The sequence below is a fragment of the Panicum hallii genome, chromosome 9, assembly GCF_002211085.1.
Source record: "Panicum hallii strain FIL2 chromosome 9, PHallii_v3.1, whole genome shotgun sequence".
NCBI classification, from domain to species: domain Eukaryota; kingdom Viridiplantae; phylum Streptophyta; class Magnoliopsida; order Poales; family Poaceae; genus Panicum; species Panicum hallii.
This window is the reverse complement of record NC_038050.1, coordinates 71,511,598-71,528,240: the sequence shown is the minus strand read 5'-3', so window position 1 is coordinate 71,528,240 and position 16,643 is coordinate 71,511,598. Positions and strand designations below refer to the sequence as shown.

General features: G+C 42.9%; 2 protein-coding genes and 1 pseudogene across 4 annotated transcripts; 1 reads left to right on the top strand and 2 right to left on the bottom strand.

The window, feature by feature from the left end:
- Positions 1–1,364: 1,364 nt before the first annotated feature.
- Positions 1,365–6,306, bottom strand: LOC112875943 (annotated as a pseudogene).
- Positions 6,307–6,717: 411 nt separating this feature from the next.
- Positions 6,718–12,035, bottom strand: LOC112875603 (chaperonin CPN60-1, mitochondrial-like). 3 transcript variants are annotated; one of them, XM_025939506.1, is made up of 18 exons: positions 11,881–12,035; positions 11,736–11,760; positions 11,389–11,520; positions 10,846–11,005; positions 10,196–10,371; positions 9,997–10,092; positions 9,571–9,675; positions 9,402–9,488; positions 9,155–9,244; positions 9,001–9,081; positions 8,836–8,904; positions 8,528–8,605; positions 8,354–8,449; positions 7,966–8,065; positions 7,767–7,870; positions 7,587–7,692; positions 7,417–7,495; positions 6,718–7,104 (listed from the first exon to the last, which is right to left on the bottom strand). In XM_025939506.1, exons 1-18 carry the CDS (start codon positions 11,916–11,918, stop codon positions 7,020–7,022), a joined length of 1,707 nt encoding a protein of 568 aa, XP_025795291.1. In that variant the 5' UTR covers positions 11,919–12,035; the 3' UTR covers positions 6,718–7,019. The 3 variants fall into 3 exon arrangements, with proteins under 3 accessions (XP_025795291.1, XP_025795294.1, XP_025795292.1); XM_025939509.1 differs by lacking the exon at positions 11,881–12,035 and having other exon boundaries at positions 11,650–11,760; XM_025939507.1 differs by lacking the exon at positions 11,881–12,035 and having other exon boundaries at positions 11,389–11,538; positions 11,736–11,756.
- Positions 12,036–12,221: 186 nt separating this feature from the next.
- LOC112877818 (PHD finger protein ING1) lies at positions 12,222–15,519 on the top strand. The gene is made up of 7 exons (XM_025942185.1): positions 12,222–12,400; positions 13,059–13,130; positions 13,670–13,857; positions 14,344–14,404; positions 14,547–14,700; positions 14,775–14,904; positions 15,014–15,519. The coding sequence occupies exons 1-7, from the start codon at positions 12,373–12,375 to the stop codon at positions 15,122–15,124; spliced, it is 744 nt and encodes a 247-aa protein (XP_025797970.1). The 5' UTR covers positions 12,222–12,372; the 3' UTR covers positions 15,125–15,519.
- Positions 15,520–16,643: the final 1,124 nt, after the last annotated feature.

Sequence of the window (16,643 nt, the reverse complement as noted above, 5' to 3'; positions counted from 1 at the left end):
AACCTTTTTTTCATCTTGAGCTCCAGATCTTTTGTTAAGCTTGTAGTGAAGCGCATGTCCACGTGAGGGTAGCCCTGTATTACGAGACTGTTCCCATGTTCTATTTCTTCAGAGGAAAGTGCCTTGTGAAACACATTGCATCACTATTAATCATGTGAAAACTTAGTCAGTATTCCAAGTCAAATGCCCAGCTACTACTCTGAGTAACGGGTACTGTTGCATTTAACTTTTGAGGACCAAACAAGGACATGAACACAGAGCACAGAGGAGAGAACACAAAGATGAGACATCATTCAACATCGCCATTTGGCAAGCAAAAGAATCTTCATCGAGTACCTTGAGCTGAAGAACAGCAGCTTTGACAATTCCAAAAGCAGGAGCTAGTGGAGAAGTTTGGTGACCTCCTCTCTATCCATTATGGCTCTTTAAACAACATCACTGCCATGCATGTTGACAGAAATGCCAGTGCTGAATATCTGATTCAGATACAGTAGATGATGTGATGTGTTGCCCTTAAATTGTACTCGTGATGTGTAACCCTCACTTGCTCCTCTCCCTCTTTTTCCTCTCTTCGTCTCCACTCCCCTTGCTTCTGAACCAATGAGAAGTGGATGTGGCCGTCACTTCTGTCACGAGAGCACGCCGCGGCACTTGAGGAAAACGAGAAAGAGGCCACCTTCTGCTCTCAAACCCGAGTTCTCTGAAGGCTCCCTCTCTCCCTGTTCGCTGATCCTGGTCAATGGCATCGGCGGTGTCAGCTCCGGCGTCGTTGGGTAGGTGCCAAGATCATCGCTGCTGCTGGGAATCGTCTTGCGTGGAGACCATCGCTGCAGAATCGGAAGGTGGTGCATTGAGTTGTTACAAGAGAGGCAAGAGCTAGCCGATGGATCGTTGCAGCAACTATAGGCAAGTCTAGTTCTTGGCTAATTCCATTATCTTCAGATTTTCTCTTCCTGAAAAAGAAAAATTTGCTTGCGAACAGAAGTCTGTCTCTTTTTTCTCCTCTTGTCACGAGGGTAAAAGGTTCTATCGATCTGTGATTGGTGCAAGAGAGATCTCAAAGACTGTATGTGTGTGATTTAATTTGGTTTGTGATCGGTGAGGCCGCGACTAGACGAGGGCACCAAGAAACGGTGCTCATGGAGTCCTCTGGCCTGACGCCGACGAGCAAGAGATCCGACGTGCCGGAGTTGTTTAGCGGCGGCGAAGACCTTCCGCCAAGAAGACCCTGTGACTGGGGCTCAAACGTGCAGATCCCCACAAGACGCGCCGCTGGCGCTGCAGACGGCGGGCAGCATCACGGCAATACCGAGGACGAGAAGGCGATGGTGAAATAGTGATGTATACTGATGTGCGTCCCACGTAGAAACTCTCTTTTTTTTCTCAGGACCAGAAGGCCATTCGCGGCGAGGATTCCTCGATCCTCGTCCCGTGGCCGGACGGGAAGGCCATGAGCATCGAAACACGAACACCCAACTAGACACAGAAGGAAGATACATGGTACTGCTATTCATTCAGAATGGTTTTACCAAATTCTATATCTAAATCGAGGACACAAATTGCTTCTTCCACAGCCAGAAACACAGTTTTAACTGGCCAGTGAACCCCTACAGAATACGGCATCCAAAAATGACACGCTGGGTTGATGTACATCAAGGCGGCACCTGAGCTTCGGCTAATGTTTCAGCTACACTATCATCTGTTGTAGACCCTGAATCTGCAGGCCGGGCCTGAGAGCTTCCACTAGCACCATCATTAGTCACAGATCCCGACTCTTCAGGCCACTCTGGTCCGCACGGTCTCCATATTGTACCGGTGGGCTCATCCATCAGGGAAATGCCTAGAGAAGCAAGAATGCATCGTTATCCCGTCAGACACCTCAAACTGCTTGTTCTTCCTTGCGGCAGTTCTCTCCTAGATCTGCTCTTGCAATTGCTCTTCACTCAAACATGCTCGCTTTAATGTCTTGCCCTTCAGTTGCTTCAGTACCTGTTGGATCAGAATTTTGATCATTAAAAATGTAAAAACCATAATTGGGCAACAACTCTAGACAGTTGGATTTTACTTACTTATAAGAGGAACAGTGGCTCTCGTACCTCTGCCAAAGATGAAGGTGGCATCAGACAAGTACTGATAGTTTCTCTTTAATTTCTATCTCCATAGCGTTAAGATCTTGGATGTAATCTTCCGGTTGTTTCTGTGGTTGCTGTTGCTGCTGCTTCATCTGCTGCTGCTGTTCCAATTTTTGTTGCAGCTTCTGAAAGTAGAGAAGGCGTCAAATCAACCACAAAGTCAAAAGAAAAAGATAGTGCAAACTGCAAAGATATGATTCCGAAACAATTAAAACTTAGAAATTGGAAGCACAAGAAACACCACCAACATACCTTCAAATCATCCAAATCGCTGTTTATGGTTCTCAGCAGTTTCATGAAGCTTTCGTCCAGAACTTTTGTGGTTTTAAGATCATCTGACATATATTCCAAGAAATGTAAATGGTGCTGTTCGACCAGAATGTGCTTCTTATCTGGGACTGAGATAGAGATGCCCTCTTGGCGATATTTAGACAACACTTCTTTGCAGTCATACAACGTCTACATGGAATTCAAATTGAGCAAATTTAGACAAAAAAGATAATTAATTACCAAATCCATTAAATTGGTTGGATGTTAACTCAAACCAATATTTGAACTGAAGCACCTGATAAATGTAGTACACACGCTGCGATGCATTCTCAATTCCTTTATCAGAATGATTCACATCGGATCTATAATGTGTGTGTATAAGGAAAAACCGTAAGGCCATTGGATGGTATAGAGAAATAATCTGAAAGAAAATAACTGTTAGAGGTCTCAAGATCAGCTAAAACTGTAAAGTTGAACTAGACAAAATGTTAAAATAGCCACGTGCTCACTCCATACATCTCTGATTGGGAAGAAGTTATTCTCTGATTTTGACATTTTCTGGTCATCCTTGTTCACGAAGCCATTATGCATCCAGCATTTTACCTCACTCTCTGGATAAGCCGCTCGGCTTTGTGCCACTTCATTTTCATGGTGAGGAAAAATCAAATCTTTCCCTCCACCGTGAATATCAAACACGTCCTAAATAGTGAGCACTCATCGCACTGCATTCAATATGCCATCCTGGTCTTCCAGGGCCCCAAGGGCTTTCCCAGAAGGGCTCACCCTCTTTAGCAGACTGCACACAATGATTCACAAAGGATGAGAAGAAAGTGGAAACACACAAGAGTAAGCTACATGGTAATTCATCCATTTCACCTATACCAACAGGCTATGCCAATGATCTGTGGAGTCTAGTCTTATAAATAATTGACAGACAGGAGACAGGTGGTATAGATGAAAGATACACCTTGGTTTGTATGAAATTATTCCTAAGGTAGAAATATCAATGCACTGAAATTACCTTCCACAAGGCAAAGTCCGCAGGATTGCGCTTTCTTGTATCCATAGCGACACGTTCACCCGCACGATTTTGATCCAATATCCTTCCAGATAATTGGAGATATTCAGGGAAACTATCAACTGAAAAGTAAACATCCCCTTCTATAGCATAGGCATGCCCATTCTCCATTATCTGACGAGAAACAGACACAAAGCAGAAATATCGCGATTGCTGAGTAAATAATTTCTTGTGATATAAGAGATAAAAGGGATCACTGTGCAATTTTGTAGGGCCAGTATGATATACAGTAAGTTCAGCATAATTGCTATGCTGGAAGCAGATATGGCAAGCAAGAATCTGGCCTTGTTCTGCATTAATTTTTAAGGTGATGAGTTAATGTGATCATCCAATCGCTTTTGTTTGCAATAGATGCACAGTAAGCCTACCGAGTTGGTATTATTTGCTACAATACTAGAACATACCTTGGTTATCAACTCTATAACGTGCTCAATGTGCTCTGTAACACGTGGCTCCCGAGTAGGAGGCAAGCACTGGAGCTCATCCATATCAAGACTGAATTCATTGATGAACCGGCTACTCAAACTTTCAACTGTTTCGCCAACTTCATTAGCTCGCTTAATAATCTGTACAATCAAAGCTAGCTCTGGGGTCAATATAGCATTAAAAGTTAGGAAAATACACTGCAAATATAAAGACACTAGAGAGCATCTGAATAGAAAGAGTAATTTTACAGCACCATGCAATTCCTATATACTCCCTCTGCAAATATAAAGTTAATATTTGGGAAAGTCTGTAGAAGCATATTTTGAGCACAAATTTCTCTTACAATATATTACGATTTACTAAAAAGTCAATGCCGCCATACAAGATCAATCAAATATGAGTCTTTGTACACTAAGCATGCGTATTATTTCACAAATTTACATATCAAGTTTACCTTTTCAATTCCTAATATGCCATATAAAACGAATGGAGGGAGTATGCTTAACTTGAAAGCAAAGAACCACATAAAAAATCTAAGGTTTCCTCTTCAAACCATGCACACATTCAGCAAAACAAAGTGATGTTGCAGGTGAGGGCAACTTTGGCACTGGTGAAAATGATGGATTGATTTTTTATCTTTTATATTGCAAAAAAGGGAATGCACTCCTCCGTTAAAAGGAAGCCACACATAATTTTTTGAACCACAAACAAATCAGTATAAATAAGAAAATTCACCTTTCAATTATCAACTAAAGTGGACTTCCAAAATGATCTGTGCGTTTATTACCTTATTATCGATGTCTGTAAAATTACGCACGTATTTGACTTCATTTCCCAAGAATTTAAGATACCTGCATGGAGTATTAGACCAATTACAGGACAATATTATATGAAAGCCTAAAAAGCAAAAGTAGAAGTACTAAAAGCTTCATAGTACATTTTTAACTCAACGTTAACATATGGAAATTTGGCTGTTGCGTTGAAGCGGTTTGATTCGAACAATAATATAACTATTGTATCACCGTTATGCCCGTTAGCTGATCTCAACATGTTCCAAGTTAGGCAGAACACATGTTGAATATGTGGGAGTAATTTATGCTGATGACTGAACGAAAAATTCAGGGCTGGATGCAAACGGTTTACTCCTCGCATACACCAGCACGGCAACACCAATCTATGTATTGTATCAGAGGCGACTAGGAAGTAGGAACTAATGCAGTCAAACATCACCCGATCCAGGTACTCAGCTCCCAACCCAAGCGCCGCAGACATTACATAAACCCACAACACCACACTGGAGCCGCCATGAATCACACCACTGGACAATTTCCCAATTGCGTGAACATATCGAGAAATTCCACATACAAGCAGCCAGAGCAATAGGAGTCCACTCAATTACCAAACTCAAAACGCATCGCGTTACAGAAACGCATCTAGGAAGACACGCAAGATCCGAGATTGATACATGTACAGCACGTCGAAGGCAACGTAGGCCCGGGCGTGGCCGACGTGGCTTAAATCGTAGGGCGTGATGCCGCAGACGAACATGCTGACCTTGCCCTCCACCAGCGGCTTGAAGGGCTCCTTCTTCTTCGTCATCGAGTTGAAGAGCTCCAGCGGCGGCGGCGGCGGCTCCTACATGGTGGGAGGATGAAGGGGAGAGGGTTGAAGGCGCTAAAACCCCACAACTCGCGGCGGTTGGGCAGGAAGGGGAGAACTGGAGTACAGAGGATCTTGCGGCCAGACGCCTCCCTTTTTATTTTCCCTTTTAGTGCCGGGCGGGCTACGTTGGGAATCTTGCAAATACGACCCCTTCTTCATAATTATTAAGTTCCTTTTCTAACCTTTAGAGTCCTTGTTAAACGTAGTAAGCATTTTTCAGAAATTTAAGGCTGGTACCAAATGTTAAGGAGTAACTTCTATTCTTAAATTGTAACCGAAAATGTGGCTAAAGCCAATCTCAATGCATAGTTTTATTGCATAGTTATTAAGATTGAGAAATTCATAACTGTGTCGGAGAAATGTTACGGTGACGAAACTCCTCTCGTATACCACGAAACTCTCTCTCCTCTCTTCTATTAATGACACTACCATGTCAGCAAATTTGCTGATGTGGTATGATATTTAATGCAGCTAAAATTTAATTAGGGTCAAAATGAACATTTCTGTGTTTCGCTCTGTCCTCTCTAGGTCGGCAAAGGCAAGCGGCCATGCATAGTTGGCAGTTGCCAACCTTCTTGAACCATTAATACATTATCAATCAACCGACGTACATCGCAGTACACCCAAACGAGCAAGAGGGGAGCCGAGCGCTACCTGTAGAGAACGTCGAAGGCGACGTAGACGCGGGCGTTGCCGATGTCGATGTGGCACAAGTCGTAGCCTCGTAGGGCGTGACGCCGCAGCCGTACATCCTGACCCTGCCTTCGACGACCGGCTGGAAGGGCTGCTTCTTCTTCGTCATCGAATTGAAGAGCACCAGCCGCGGTGGTGTCGCCTTCTCCGCCATGGTTGCGCTGGAGGGGAGAAGGCTGGACGCGCTGAAGTCGCTGACTTTTTTTTTGGGTGTTTAAGCCACGGCGGTTGGTTAGCACCTAGCAGCCAGCAACCGCAGAGGCCAGATGTAATTTCGCAATGGAGACCCCGCATTCAATCTGCGGAGTTGGGAAAAATTACCCAGAGAACCCTAGGATTTTATAGACATTTTCTCAAAGCACATTCGATCGAGAACGTACAGTTTCATGAGTAATAATTAACATGCAAAACAAGACGGAAAGCATAACCAGCCATCACCAAGAGGAAAACTAGATCTCACTCCATCAAGTCAACATCTAACATTCACATTCATCTTAAACCAGTGCCACACCTGATCCAGTAACCAAGTTAACTTCTCGGGATTAGTTACAAAACCGTCCAGTTAAGACCAACCGCCATTCGATCCAAAAATTTAACTCAGTGACGTGTAGAAGAGGGTTCTGTTCATCCCAATTTCCAACACTACCTAAAGTTAAATATCCTCTTTTGCAGGAGGATCAAAATCAAGACAGCTTCCTCGTCAGACAGAGTGATGAATCTACTACTAATATTTCACTTAATCACACTTCTTTGGCATGTCAGTATTCCATTGGTGGCGCATTGCTCTCTTCCTTCGGGGTCTCAACGATGATAGATTCTGTGGTAGTCATCAGAGATGACACACTGCAACAGAAAACAGAAGGCAAAAATGTGTCATGGTCCTGCGGGCGTAAAGCAGGACAAATATACCATAACAGACATAGAGTTTTGACTACCAAGATTCAGGAACTGCTTGAATGTGTATGGAACAATCTAAAAACTGGAGCTGATTAATGACAATTCAGTCAAATCCACGAGAGCTTCAAGAGGATATTAATCTGGTTCAGCTAATGCAGCTTCACTACCTTTCATATGTACTATACACTTAAATGGTTTAACCCCAACCCCACATGTATTTGACAAAAGAAAAATCAAGTACGAAATTAGAGAGAGGACCTTGCAGCGTCCATCAGGGCTGTCCTGATCACTTTAAGCGGGTCAATGATACCAGCCTTCACCATGTCCACATATTCACCTATGTTGGAAGACAGGTTGCATAACCGGAAGTTAGAAACATAATTTAACCTGAGCCCGCAAGGGTCAAGGTGACCAACTATGTACGCTACCTTTAGCTGCATCATAGCCAAGATCAGTGTTTTCCTGTTCCAAAAGCTTGCCAGCAATAACAGCTCCTTCGACGCCTGCATTTGAAGCAATAGTCTGCACTGGGGCCTGCAAAATCCTCCAATCGTCAGATAAGGCAAACATGAGAGGATTATCTAAAAAGGGAATCAACTTCTTCCAACCTTCAAAGCATTTTGGATGATTTTAACACCAATCTTTTGGTCAAAGTTTGCAGTCTGCAATTTATCCAGGTCTTTTGACGCGTAGAGAAGGGCAACGCCACCACCTATGCATGTGTATCATAACAAAATAAAATTTTCTGCCATGCTACTGATACATGCTTACACCAGAGAACTCAACAGTGAACCTACAGCACCGTACCTGGCACAATGCCCTCCTCAACTGCAGCTTTGGTTGCATTTAGTGCATCAGTCACTCTATCCTTCTTCTCACCAACTTCTGTTTCACTTGCTCCACCAATCTAAAAGAAAGATTAAAATAAAGAATGTTCTCACTAACCCAGGGCATTCATCAATATAAAATGCCATGCCAATTCTCTTACGAGAAACTATACAAACTAAAATGCCATGCCAATTCTCTTACGAGAAACTATACAAACTAAGTACCTACTGAATACTCCATACATGTATGCTAATTGACACATTAACTAATCTATCAGTTGAGTACGATTCCAGTAGTCTATGATCAGTTTAATACTGCCATCAAAATTCAGGAGTTACATCATTTGATGTGGATAATAATTTTTCACCTTTAGAACAGCAACACCACCAGAAAGCTTTGCCAATCTCTCTTGTAGCTTTTCCTTATCAAAGTCAGAAGTGCATTGCTCAATCGCTGATCTCAGCTGTTAAAAACAGAATTTTATTGCAATAAGCACATAAGATTCCAGATTGTCTATCGAAACTAGACTGACAAAAAGAACCTGCTCAGCTCTCTCTTCAATTGCTTTCTTATCTCCAGCTCCATCCAGGATGATAGTGTCATCTTTCGATATTGTAACCTGCATTTCAATCACTTCATTTAATAAAAAAAAATTGTTCCCTTCGAAGCAGGAATAGAATGTGTAAAATAATCTACTGAAGCCATTAAAAGTTTACAATTATTGTTCAATCACATAATCTAAAACATAACTACTTCACAAACAGGTGATTATTTTATACTGTACAACAGTTCAGTTTGATAGGATTTCAAACAAAGTGTACAGTCATCAACAGGCACATAATATTTTACCTTCTTGCAAGTGCCAAACATCTGAGGCTCAAAGTTCTCAAGATTCATCCCAAGTTCTTCAGTTATGACCTAATTCAATGAAGGTGTGAAAGCAAATTAAAGTAAATGAGGACATGAGTATCTGATAACTATGACATAGGCAAAGTAATAGAGCTATATACTTACTTCTGCCCCGGTAAGGATAGCAAGGTCCTGCAAGTTAGCTTTCTTGGTATCCCCGAAACCAGGAGCTTTGACCGCACAGACCTACATTTCATGTCAATTAGAAAAAGCTGAAGAAAGTCCTAGTAACAAAAGGATATAGAGAGACAGAGACAACCTTAACGCCTGCACGAAGCTTGTTAAGAATCAGGGTACCCAATGCTTCACTTTGTAAATCTCCTGCAACAATAAGCAGAGGTTTTTGCTTCTGTTGAAGCAGAAAAATAAATCATTGACATTAGAATGTAATTGAAGTCATCGCAAACAAACATCAGCCATGAGCCACCAAGAATAAACAGACTGCAATTGAGGTCAGTACATGCCAACATCAGCCAACCTTTTGTAATAAACAATCAAAGAAATACCTGTAGAGCTAACTCCATCACTTTGACCATTGCTTGCACGTTTGATATTTTCTTGTTGTGTATCAAGATCAAGGGTTCATTTAATTCCTATAACAAATAAAATAAATTATGATATAACAAAACAAAAGTTACTGCAGTAGACTTACAAGAAAGCAAAGGAAATACTTACACATTTCTGGTTCTTTTGGTTGGTAATAAAGTATGGAGAGATGTAACCTCTGTCAAGCTTCATGCCTTCCAGAACTTCAAGCTCATTATAGAGAGTGTTGCCATCCTATCAAGATTTCATGGCTCAAAAATCAAAATATAGTACACTAGAAACAAAACCCTAGAGGAGAAAAGTTGACATAGAAATCTACTTCCAGCAAAGCTACTAAAGAGAGAGAGAGAAAATCGATGATAACAATCCCTTGTGGTGTACAGAAAATGCAAATATGTTCCAAATTGGGCATATAAACAACCTAAGTGACAAGTAATGGGAGCGTGTAAATTATATTTGGAACCCTTGGAACCGCCAAAAATAATTTAAAATATATTGGCAGAAGTGACAAGATTCATTATACTAAGATAAGTTCTTCAGAGCGTTTTCACTTACCGCAATGGTGATAACTCCCTCTTTACCGACCTTCTCCATAGCCTTTGCAATTAGCTCACCAATTTCCCTTTCCCCATTGGCTGATATAGTAGCCACCTTGAGTAATAAATAAATTAGCACATATGCCTTTGCGACAACAAAAAAAGAAACAAATAAAAATGCTCTCTAGTTTCTTGGTTTGTTGAAGTTCAACAGTTACCTGTGCTATTTCCTCTGATGTGCTGATCATTCTCGCCATGCCTTTTAGGTTTGTGACCACAGCATCAACAGCCATTACGATACCACGTCTCAGATCCATGGCATTCATTCCAGCAGCTACGGACTTGCAACCCTCAGTGAATATAGCCTTTGTCAGAATAGTAGCACATGTAGTACCTGAAAGCATTTGAGCACAGGAATAGGGAACTTAAATGAAACCATTCACCAATTATCACAAAATATCAATACTGGCAGGGAGTATTTAAAGGAAACCATATAATATGACATGACAGCAGGACTTTGCCTTAACAATGTAGTAACCCTAGGATCAAGACCCATGCATTGTGCAAAATACATCAATCATACAGTCAAACGAAGTCCAAATGGATAACTTAGAACATGCATTACAAGTTGGTTCTTAGAAATAAAAGATACGAACAGCATTGTAAACCTGTCAAAAATATGTCTAACGAAAAAAGTTGAAACACACACCACAAGCGGAGCTTTGAGTGAAAGAACTTTCACGTATTAGCACAAGAATATTGCTAATCTTAAGTTTATCTTAAATTTGAACATTGCCTACAATACATTCAGAAGACACGCCGATATAAAATCTTAAGTAGTCGTAAGATTGACAAGCATATGGCATACCATCCCCAGCTGTATCATTAGTAGCATTAGCAACCTGCTTTACAAGGCTTGCACCAACATTCTTTACTCTGTCACTGAATTCAATGCTCTTGGCAACGGTCACTCCATCCTTTGTAACTTTAGGAGCGCCAAAGCTTTGCTCAATAATGACAGTACGGCCCTGTAGCATAAAAAGATTGAAACTGATAATGTCAACATGATTACTAAGAAAAATACAGTGAAGTCCTACCATGGGAATATGGCATGTAAAGAGCTAATAAAGATAAAATCATCCAAGTAAGCTAGTTAGCTAACTGCATACACTATCATCTTCAATGTCACTTAGATCTCGGTAATTCCCACATGTAAAGTTTTTGGGCATGAAAAAGTTTGTACTACCATATTGGCTATAAAAACAGGCATAGAAAACACTCCAATAAGTGTGGTAGTTACGATTTGTGCCACCATGAGCGATAATACAAAACATAACTATATGAACTCAGACAAATAGCATTTACAAGGTGCACTCGAAATGTGAAGACCATGAACTCTGCACAATGGTACCTTGGGGCCCATTGTAACTTTGACCGCATCAGCCAATTCCTCAACACCCCTCAGCATCAAGGCCCGGGCTTGCACGCCAAACTTGATGTCCTTGGCAGCATAGTTTCTGCTCCAGGCCAACCTGCTCCCCACCTGATCAGCATCGCATCACATGCAAAGCAATCGTGCGCACAAGTCAGTCACAAAACCAAATCTGAATCGAACGGGAAAGCCATGAAAAATAAGAGCTTTTCAGCAGGTTAGCGTTTCCGATCACTGAACTGAATAGGACTGGGACGCTCTAAACCACAAGGCCCGAGCCAAACTAGAACCGCACTAACAAATCACTGCCAAAGAAATCTTCTCACCTGGCGAGCGCTGCACCCGGCTCGCCTGCACCAAAAGGCAAACCGCACATTTCAGCGACACGATTGGTTACTCCAAAAACCCCAATGCGGGACAATAGAGAGCGTGCGCAGAACAAGGAAGAAACGAATCCGCCAATTCACTCACCGGGCCTTGGAGGCGAGGCTGGCGGTTGCGCAGTACATGGCGACCGGCGAAGGCTTTGCCTCTAGCCCTCGGGCTGGTTCTGTGGAAGAGAGGGAGACGGCGAGGCGGAGCCGCGGAGGAGAGGGGAGTGGAGCTCCTTGGAGAAGAGGAAAGAATTGGAGAGGACGGAGGCCATTTGTTTTGCAGGGGTTTAGGGTTTTAATAATGCCGTGGCTCGTGGTTTCTGGGCTGCCAAGCGGTCAAAATGGGCCGTACGTCATGGGCCACTTGGTGTCGACCCATGGGCTCGCCTGAGAAAAATGCCACCACATGGAGACTGAAATTACCTTTTCACGTCGAGGGCTTATCTGGAAAAAGGAATCTCCGAATCGCGCCGGCCGGCGAGCCTCTTCCTCTTCCTCCGGTCTTTCCCCTTCACATCGCATCGATTTTCTGGTTGTGTTTGGGAGGGCCTTCGGGAGATCTGGGACGCGGCAACCCATCTCCGGCGCCATGGGGTTCCTCGAAGACTTCCAAGCCAGTGAGTGTTCTTCTCCCCGCTAGGGCACGCACGCCTAGGTCGCGAGCTTCCTCAGCCGCACATATTTGTTTTAAAGAAAAATCCAACCGGGATTTAGCGTAGAAATTCCGGATGCTCACGGGTGTCTTAGGGTTTCATGATTAGATGACACTGCCATGTCAGTACTTATGGGCGTGCTAAATGAGCCCTAAGACTAGCCTACCTGCATCATAGTGGTTATGCAATTTCTCTCTTGTTAGAATTTCAAGTCATTTCTATTTTTAGTTGGCAACTTGTACAGCAATTAGCTTACCTTGATGGAAATCGCCATGTGTGCCCTGACAAACAATTACTTCATTAGCTGTTAAATATGAACTAGATTTGATTCATTATTGCAACATGGCATAAGCAGCCCTGGTTTTTGTTCCATGTCACCATTCACCAGTATTCTATTATGTTTCTATATGTATAATCCATGTTTCCTTGCGCCTATTGATAATTTGAAATGCGGAAGTTATAGCTGGAGTGTTGGTAGTAGGGAGTATTGTTTTGCATGTCTTGTAATTATTATTTCGTTTTCTTGATTCAACTTAACCCTTCAGATTGTGACATTATCACTTCAGTGCACTTTTATACGTTAATATCCTGTATACAAAAATTACCTTGTTTGATTGCTCAGGTGTTGAATCGTTGCCATCTATGCTGCACCGGAACTATTCATTAATGAGAGAGTTAGATAAAAGTTTGCAAGGTATGCATTGAACAATATATTATTTTACCAATTCTTTCTTCATCTCTTAAAATATACACAGCAAACTAAATCCAAGCACAGTAAAGGTTTAGTGCCCCAGATGCAAATGTTATTCCACTTTCAGGTGTAAGTTTCCGTATGCTATAAGAATGCTCAGTATACTGCTTTCTTTGTGATTACATGTGTACCTTTTCCTTTCAAATGGTATAGGATTTTGGATTACTTGAACCGCTTGTCATTTGCATATCATGTTAAATGACTGTTATTTATGATCCATTTCTCAATATTTGATGAATGTAGTGTTTATATGGGGTGTGGCAAAGGGATGCCAACCTACAACTCGTGGCAAATAAACTTTCTATCAGATACTTTGAGAAGTTAATACACATAGCATTGTCCAGACTAAGGCACTAGCTTCACAGTTATATATGTTGTTGTGAATCATAGTTCTCTGCATAGAAACTGCATTGTTATATAACTTAAGTTCTTCAGCTTTTTGCCCTGAAAATAGCCCCCCCCCCCCTTGCGCTTCTCGTTAGGTGTGCAACTAGAAAATGAACAGCGCTGTCAGCAAGAAATAGAGGACATTAAGCATGGACTCGAATCTGGAAGTATCACCTATGACCCAGCAAAACTGAAATTTTCGGAAGAAGCAATCGAGGAGCAGAAACATTGTGTTAGAATTGCTGACGAGAAGGTGGCTTTAGCCACTCAGACTTATGATCTGGTAAGTGTCTTTTTCGCTTGCAGAAAAATCCACTGCACCAGGAGCACTAGTTCTTGCTCTATATTTTGGAGGCGGAATTGGAGAGAACACAGATAAACTTAATTCTCTCCTCTTTTAGTTGTGCAGAAGAAATGGAAACTTGTACAGCTAATCAATCACTTGCTTTCCTGAACTGTACAGATCGTTAAAATTGTTTTTTCCCAGTTCTTTCTCCTTTCGCCATTTCTGAGAGATAACTATCAAAATGGAAAATATAGGCTACCAAGTTTTGTTCATTTTCTTTATCTCATTCAGATAAAACATATTTGTCATTTGTCCTGTAGTAGCACTTCAGGTTCCATGTATACACCATTTTAATAGTTTGTCAATAATTTTACATCACTAGTTTATGCTTAGCTAGGTTCTGCTGAATAAACATGTCTCATGACACCTCTGCGATGTTCCTAAATTGTGAATGTGCGGGATTTTGATTGTGCTGATCTATAGGTTGATGCTCATATCCAACAGCTAGATCAATTTTTGAGGAAGCTTGAAGAAATTCGACAGGGTATGGATTACCTGTTGCATAACACTGGTTATTTTTGAATTTTGTGTTCTTTACGTTTTCCCTTTTGAGTTGCATTACTTATCAATTACCTTTTTAGAAAGAAATTACTGATTACCGCTATACCATGTGGTCTGAATAACAGAAAAGGAGGCAGCAGCAGCTGTTGCTGCAGGCACTGCTGTTGTTGTTGCTGCTGCTGCTGCTACTACTCCAGCTGCAAGTGCCGGAGCGTCAACTGCTGATGCTACTCCAAAAACTGGAAGATCTGGCGAAAGAGGCAGAGGGGGGCGTAAGAAGTATGTTTTGCGTCTAGAGTAAGTTCAATCCGGCAATGGTTTCTCAGTGTGTAACAGACCAACTCTCATTTCAGGGCTAAGGTACCCACTGAGCCACCAGCACCGGCAATTGATTTAGAATTGCCTGTGGATCCTAATGAACCAACATACTGCTTCTGCAACCAAGTCAGCTATGGTGAGATGGTCGCATGCGACAATCCTAATGTATGTAACACCTCCTTTGTTTCACTGATGTGCTCCTGTTTGTTTGCGATTCATTTTCATGCTTGGACTTGGTTTATATCACATATTCACATTCATATCCATTTGGCAGTGCAAGATCGAGTGGTATCACATTGGCTGTGTGGGGGTGAAGGAGCTGCCCAAGGGAAAGTGGTATTGTCCAAGTTGTGTTGGATTCCAGAAGAAGCGAAAAGGCAAATGATACTCCATCCTCATGCTGCTCTGCTAGTGTGTAGGCCTTGGTTGTTGAACGTTGTTGATGTTGGGTAACAAATGTTGTTGCTCTTAGTTGTGACAGTGCATACCGTTGTAGATTCAGTGATCTGTACATGTTACTCCTATGGTGTCGAGGAGTGCCCTAGACCTGCTAGAGTTAGGACCATGCAATGTAGGTGTGTAACTTCATTGCCTTTTGGCGATTGGATAGTCTGGGACGGTTTTCACTCTTGCCCTTGCAGTGTATGGGTTTCAATCATGGTGTACTGCGGAAAGGGTGAATTCTGGTGTACTGCGGATTAATGGTTTTATTTGTGATGGCTGTCTGCCATCCAGGTTGAACATACCATTCCATTGAATTTCCGCGGGCTGTTGTGAACATCCATTTTGTTGAATTTCCGCGAGCTGTTGTGAACATCCATTGCGTTTTTTGTTTTGATAAAGAGCATCCATGTGCTCGTGCTTGACATGTGCTTAGTGGTGTGACAATTTCACTACATTTAAGCACTCTATACCATAATAATCGTCTCTTACGAAAAAAAGAGAAGTAAAAGCGCAGGTAAAAGAGCTCGTGCGCCCTGTCATCTCGGGAGGGGAGCGACCAAAAAGAGAGCTCTCTCGTCTCGTGGTGGGGCACTCTGCAAAAAGATGGCCCTGGTCTCCGGGTCTGCAGTCTGCGGCCGGGGCGGGGTCGTGGTGTTGCTGCAGCATTGCATTGCTGTCTCTGTCTCGCCGCAACGACGGCACGGAGCAAGACACAGAAGAGGCCACGCGGTAGTCGACGCAGGCGAAAAGGCTCCCACCCCACCCGTCTCTGTAGCGGGCGGGCGGGCGGGCCAGCACCGGACACCACCCCAGGAAAATTGCAGCGGGCAGGGGCTGCGGCCAATTCGAACGCATCGGCTCGCCCGGCTCGTGTGCAGCAGCGCTGCAAGTCTGCAACAGCACGCCCGCAGCCAAACGACGCAGCCTCGTTGCAGAATCAGCATTGCCCCTCGTCTCCTCCATGGAGCTATTCGCCTTTGCAGTGTTCTTGATTTCATTTCATTTTTTCAATTGCAGCGAGGAGGTTATGTCATGTGATGTGAAGACGAGTCTACAAGCACGTTCCGTGCAACGCTCTTGCGCTGTGCGCCTGTGTACATACAAAAAAAATGCAATTCCCTCTCACGTAAGGCCAAAGGAAGGAGCTTTGTTTAGCGAGAGTGGCATGGCATGCCGGTAGCTGCAGGCGGTGAGCCGGTGAGCGATTAACCAACCACCCCCTGGGGGCCTTGCTAGATACTAGGCTAACAACAAACGGGCACCACGCCAATTGCGTTTTGCGTCTGATGGAGACAGGTGATCCACATCGCTAACTAACCTGTCACGCAACGCAACTCCTCGCGGCAGACGCCACTCCGGGTCGTGCCGGATACGATGAGATTTCACTGATCATCACACGTTTGGGTGCGTTTCGCAGATTTTTCAGAGCTAATTCTCCGCTCAATCCAGCGGGAATTTCG

Coding starts and splice junctions, on each gene's coding strand:
- LOC112875603 (XM_025939506.1), bottom strand. CDS start 11,918: ATGTACTGCGCAACCGCCAGCCTCGCCTCCAAGGCCCG. Junction 8,606..8,835: donor TGTTTGGCACTTGCAAGAAG/GTAAAATATTAT, acceptor ATTGAAATGCAG/GTTACAATATCGAAAGATGA. Junction 7,105..7,416: donor GCCCTGATGGACGCTGCAAG/GTCCTCTCTCTA, acceptor TTTCTGTTGCAG/TGTGTCATCTCTGATGACTA.
- LOC112877818 (XM_025942185.1), top strand. CDS start 12,373: ATGGGGTTCCTCGAAGACTTCCAAGCCA. Junction 13,858..14,343: donor CCACTCAGACTTATGATCTG/GTAAGTGTCTTT, acceptor GCTGATCTATAG/GTTGATGCTCATATCCAACA. Junction 14,905..15,013: donor TCGCATGCGACAATCCTAAT/GTATGTAACACC, acceptor TCCATTTGGCAG/TGCAAGATCGAGTGGTATCA.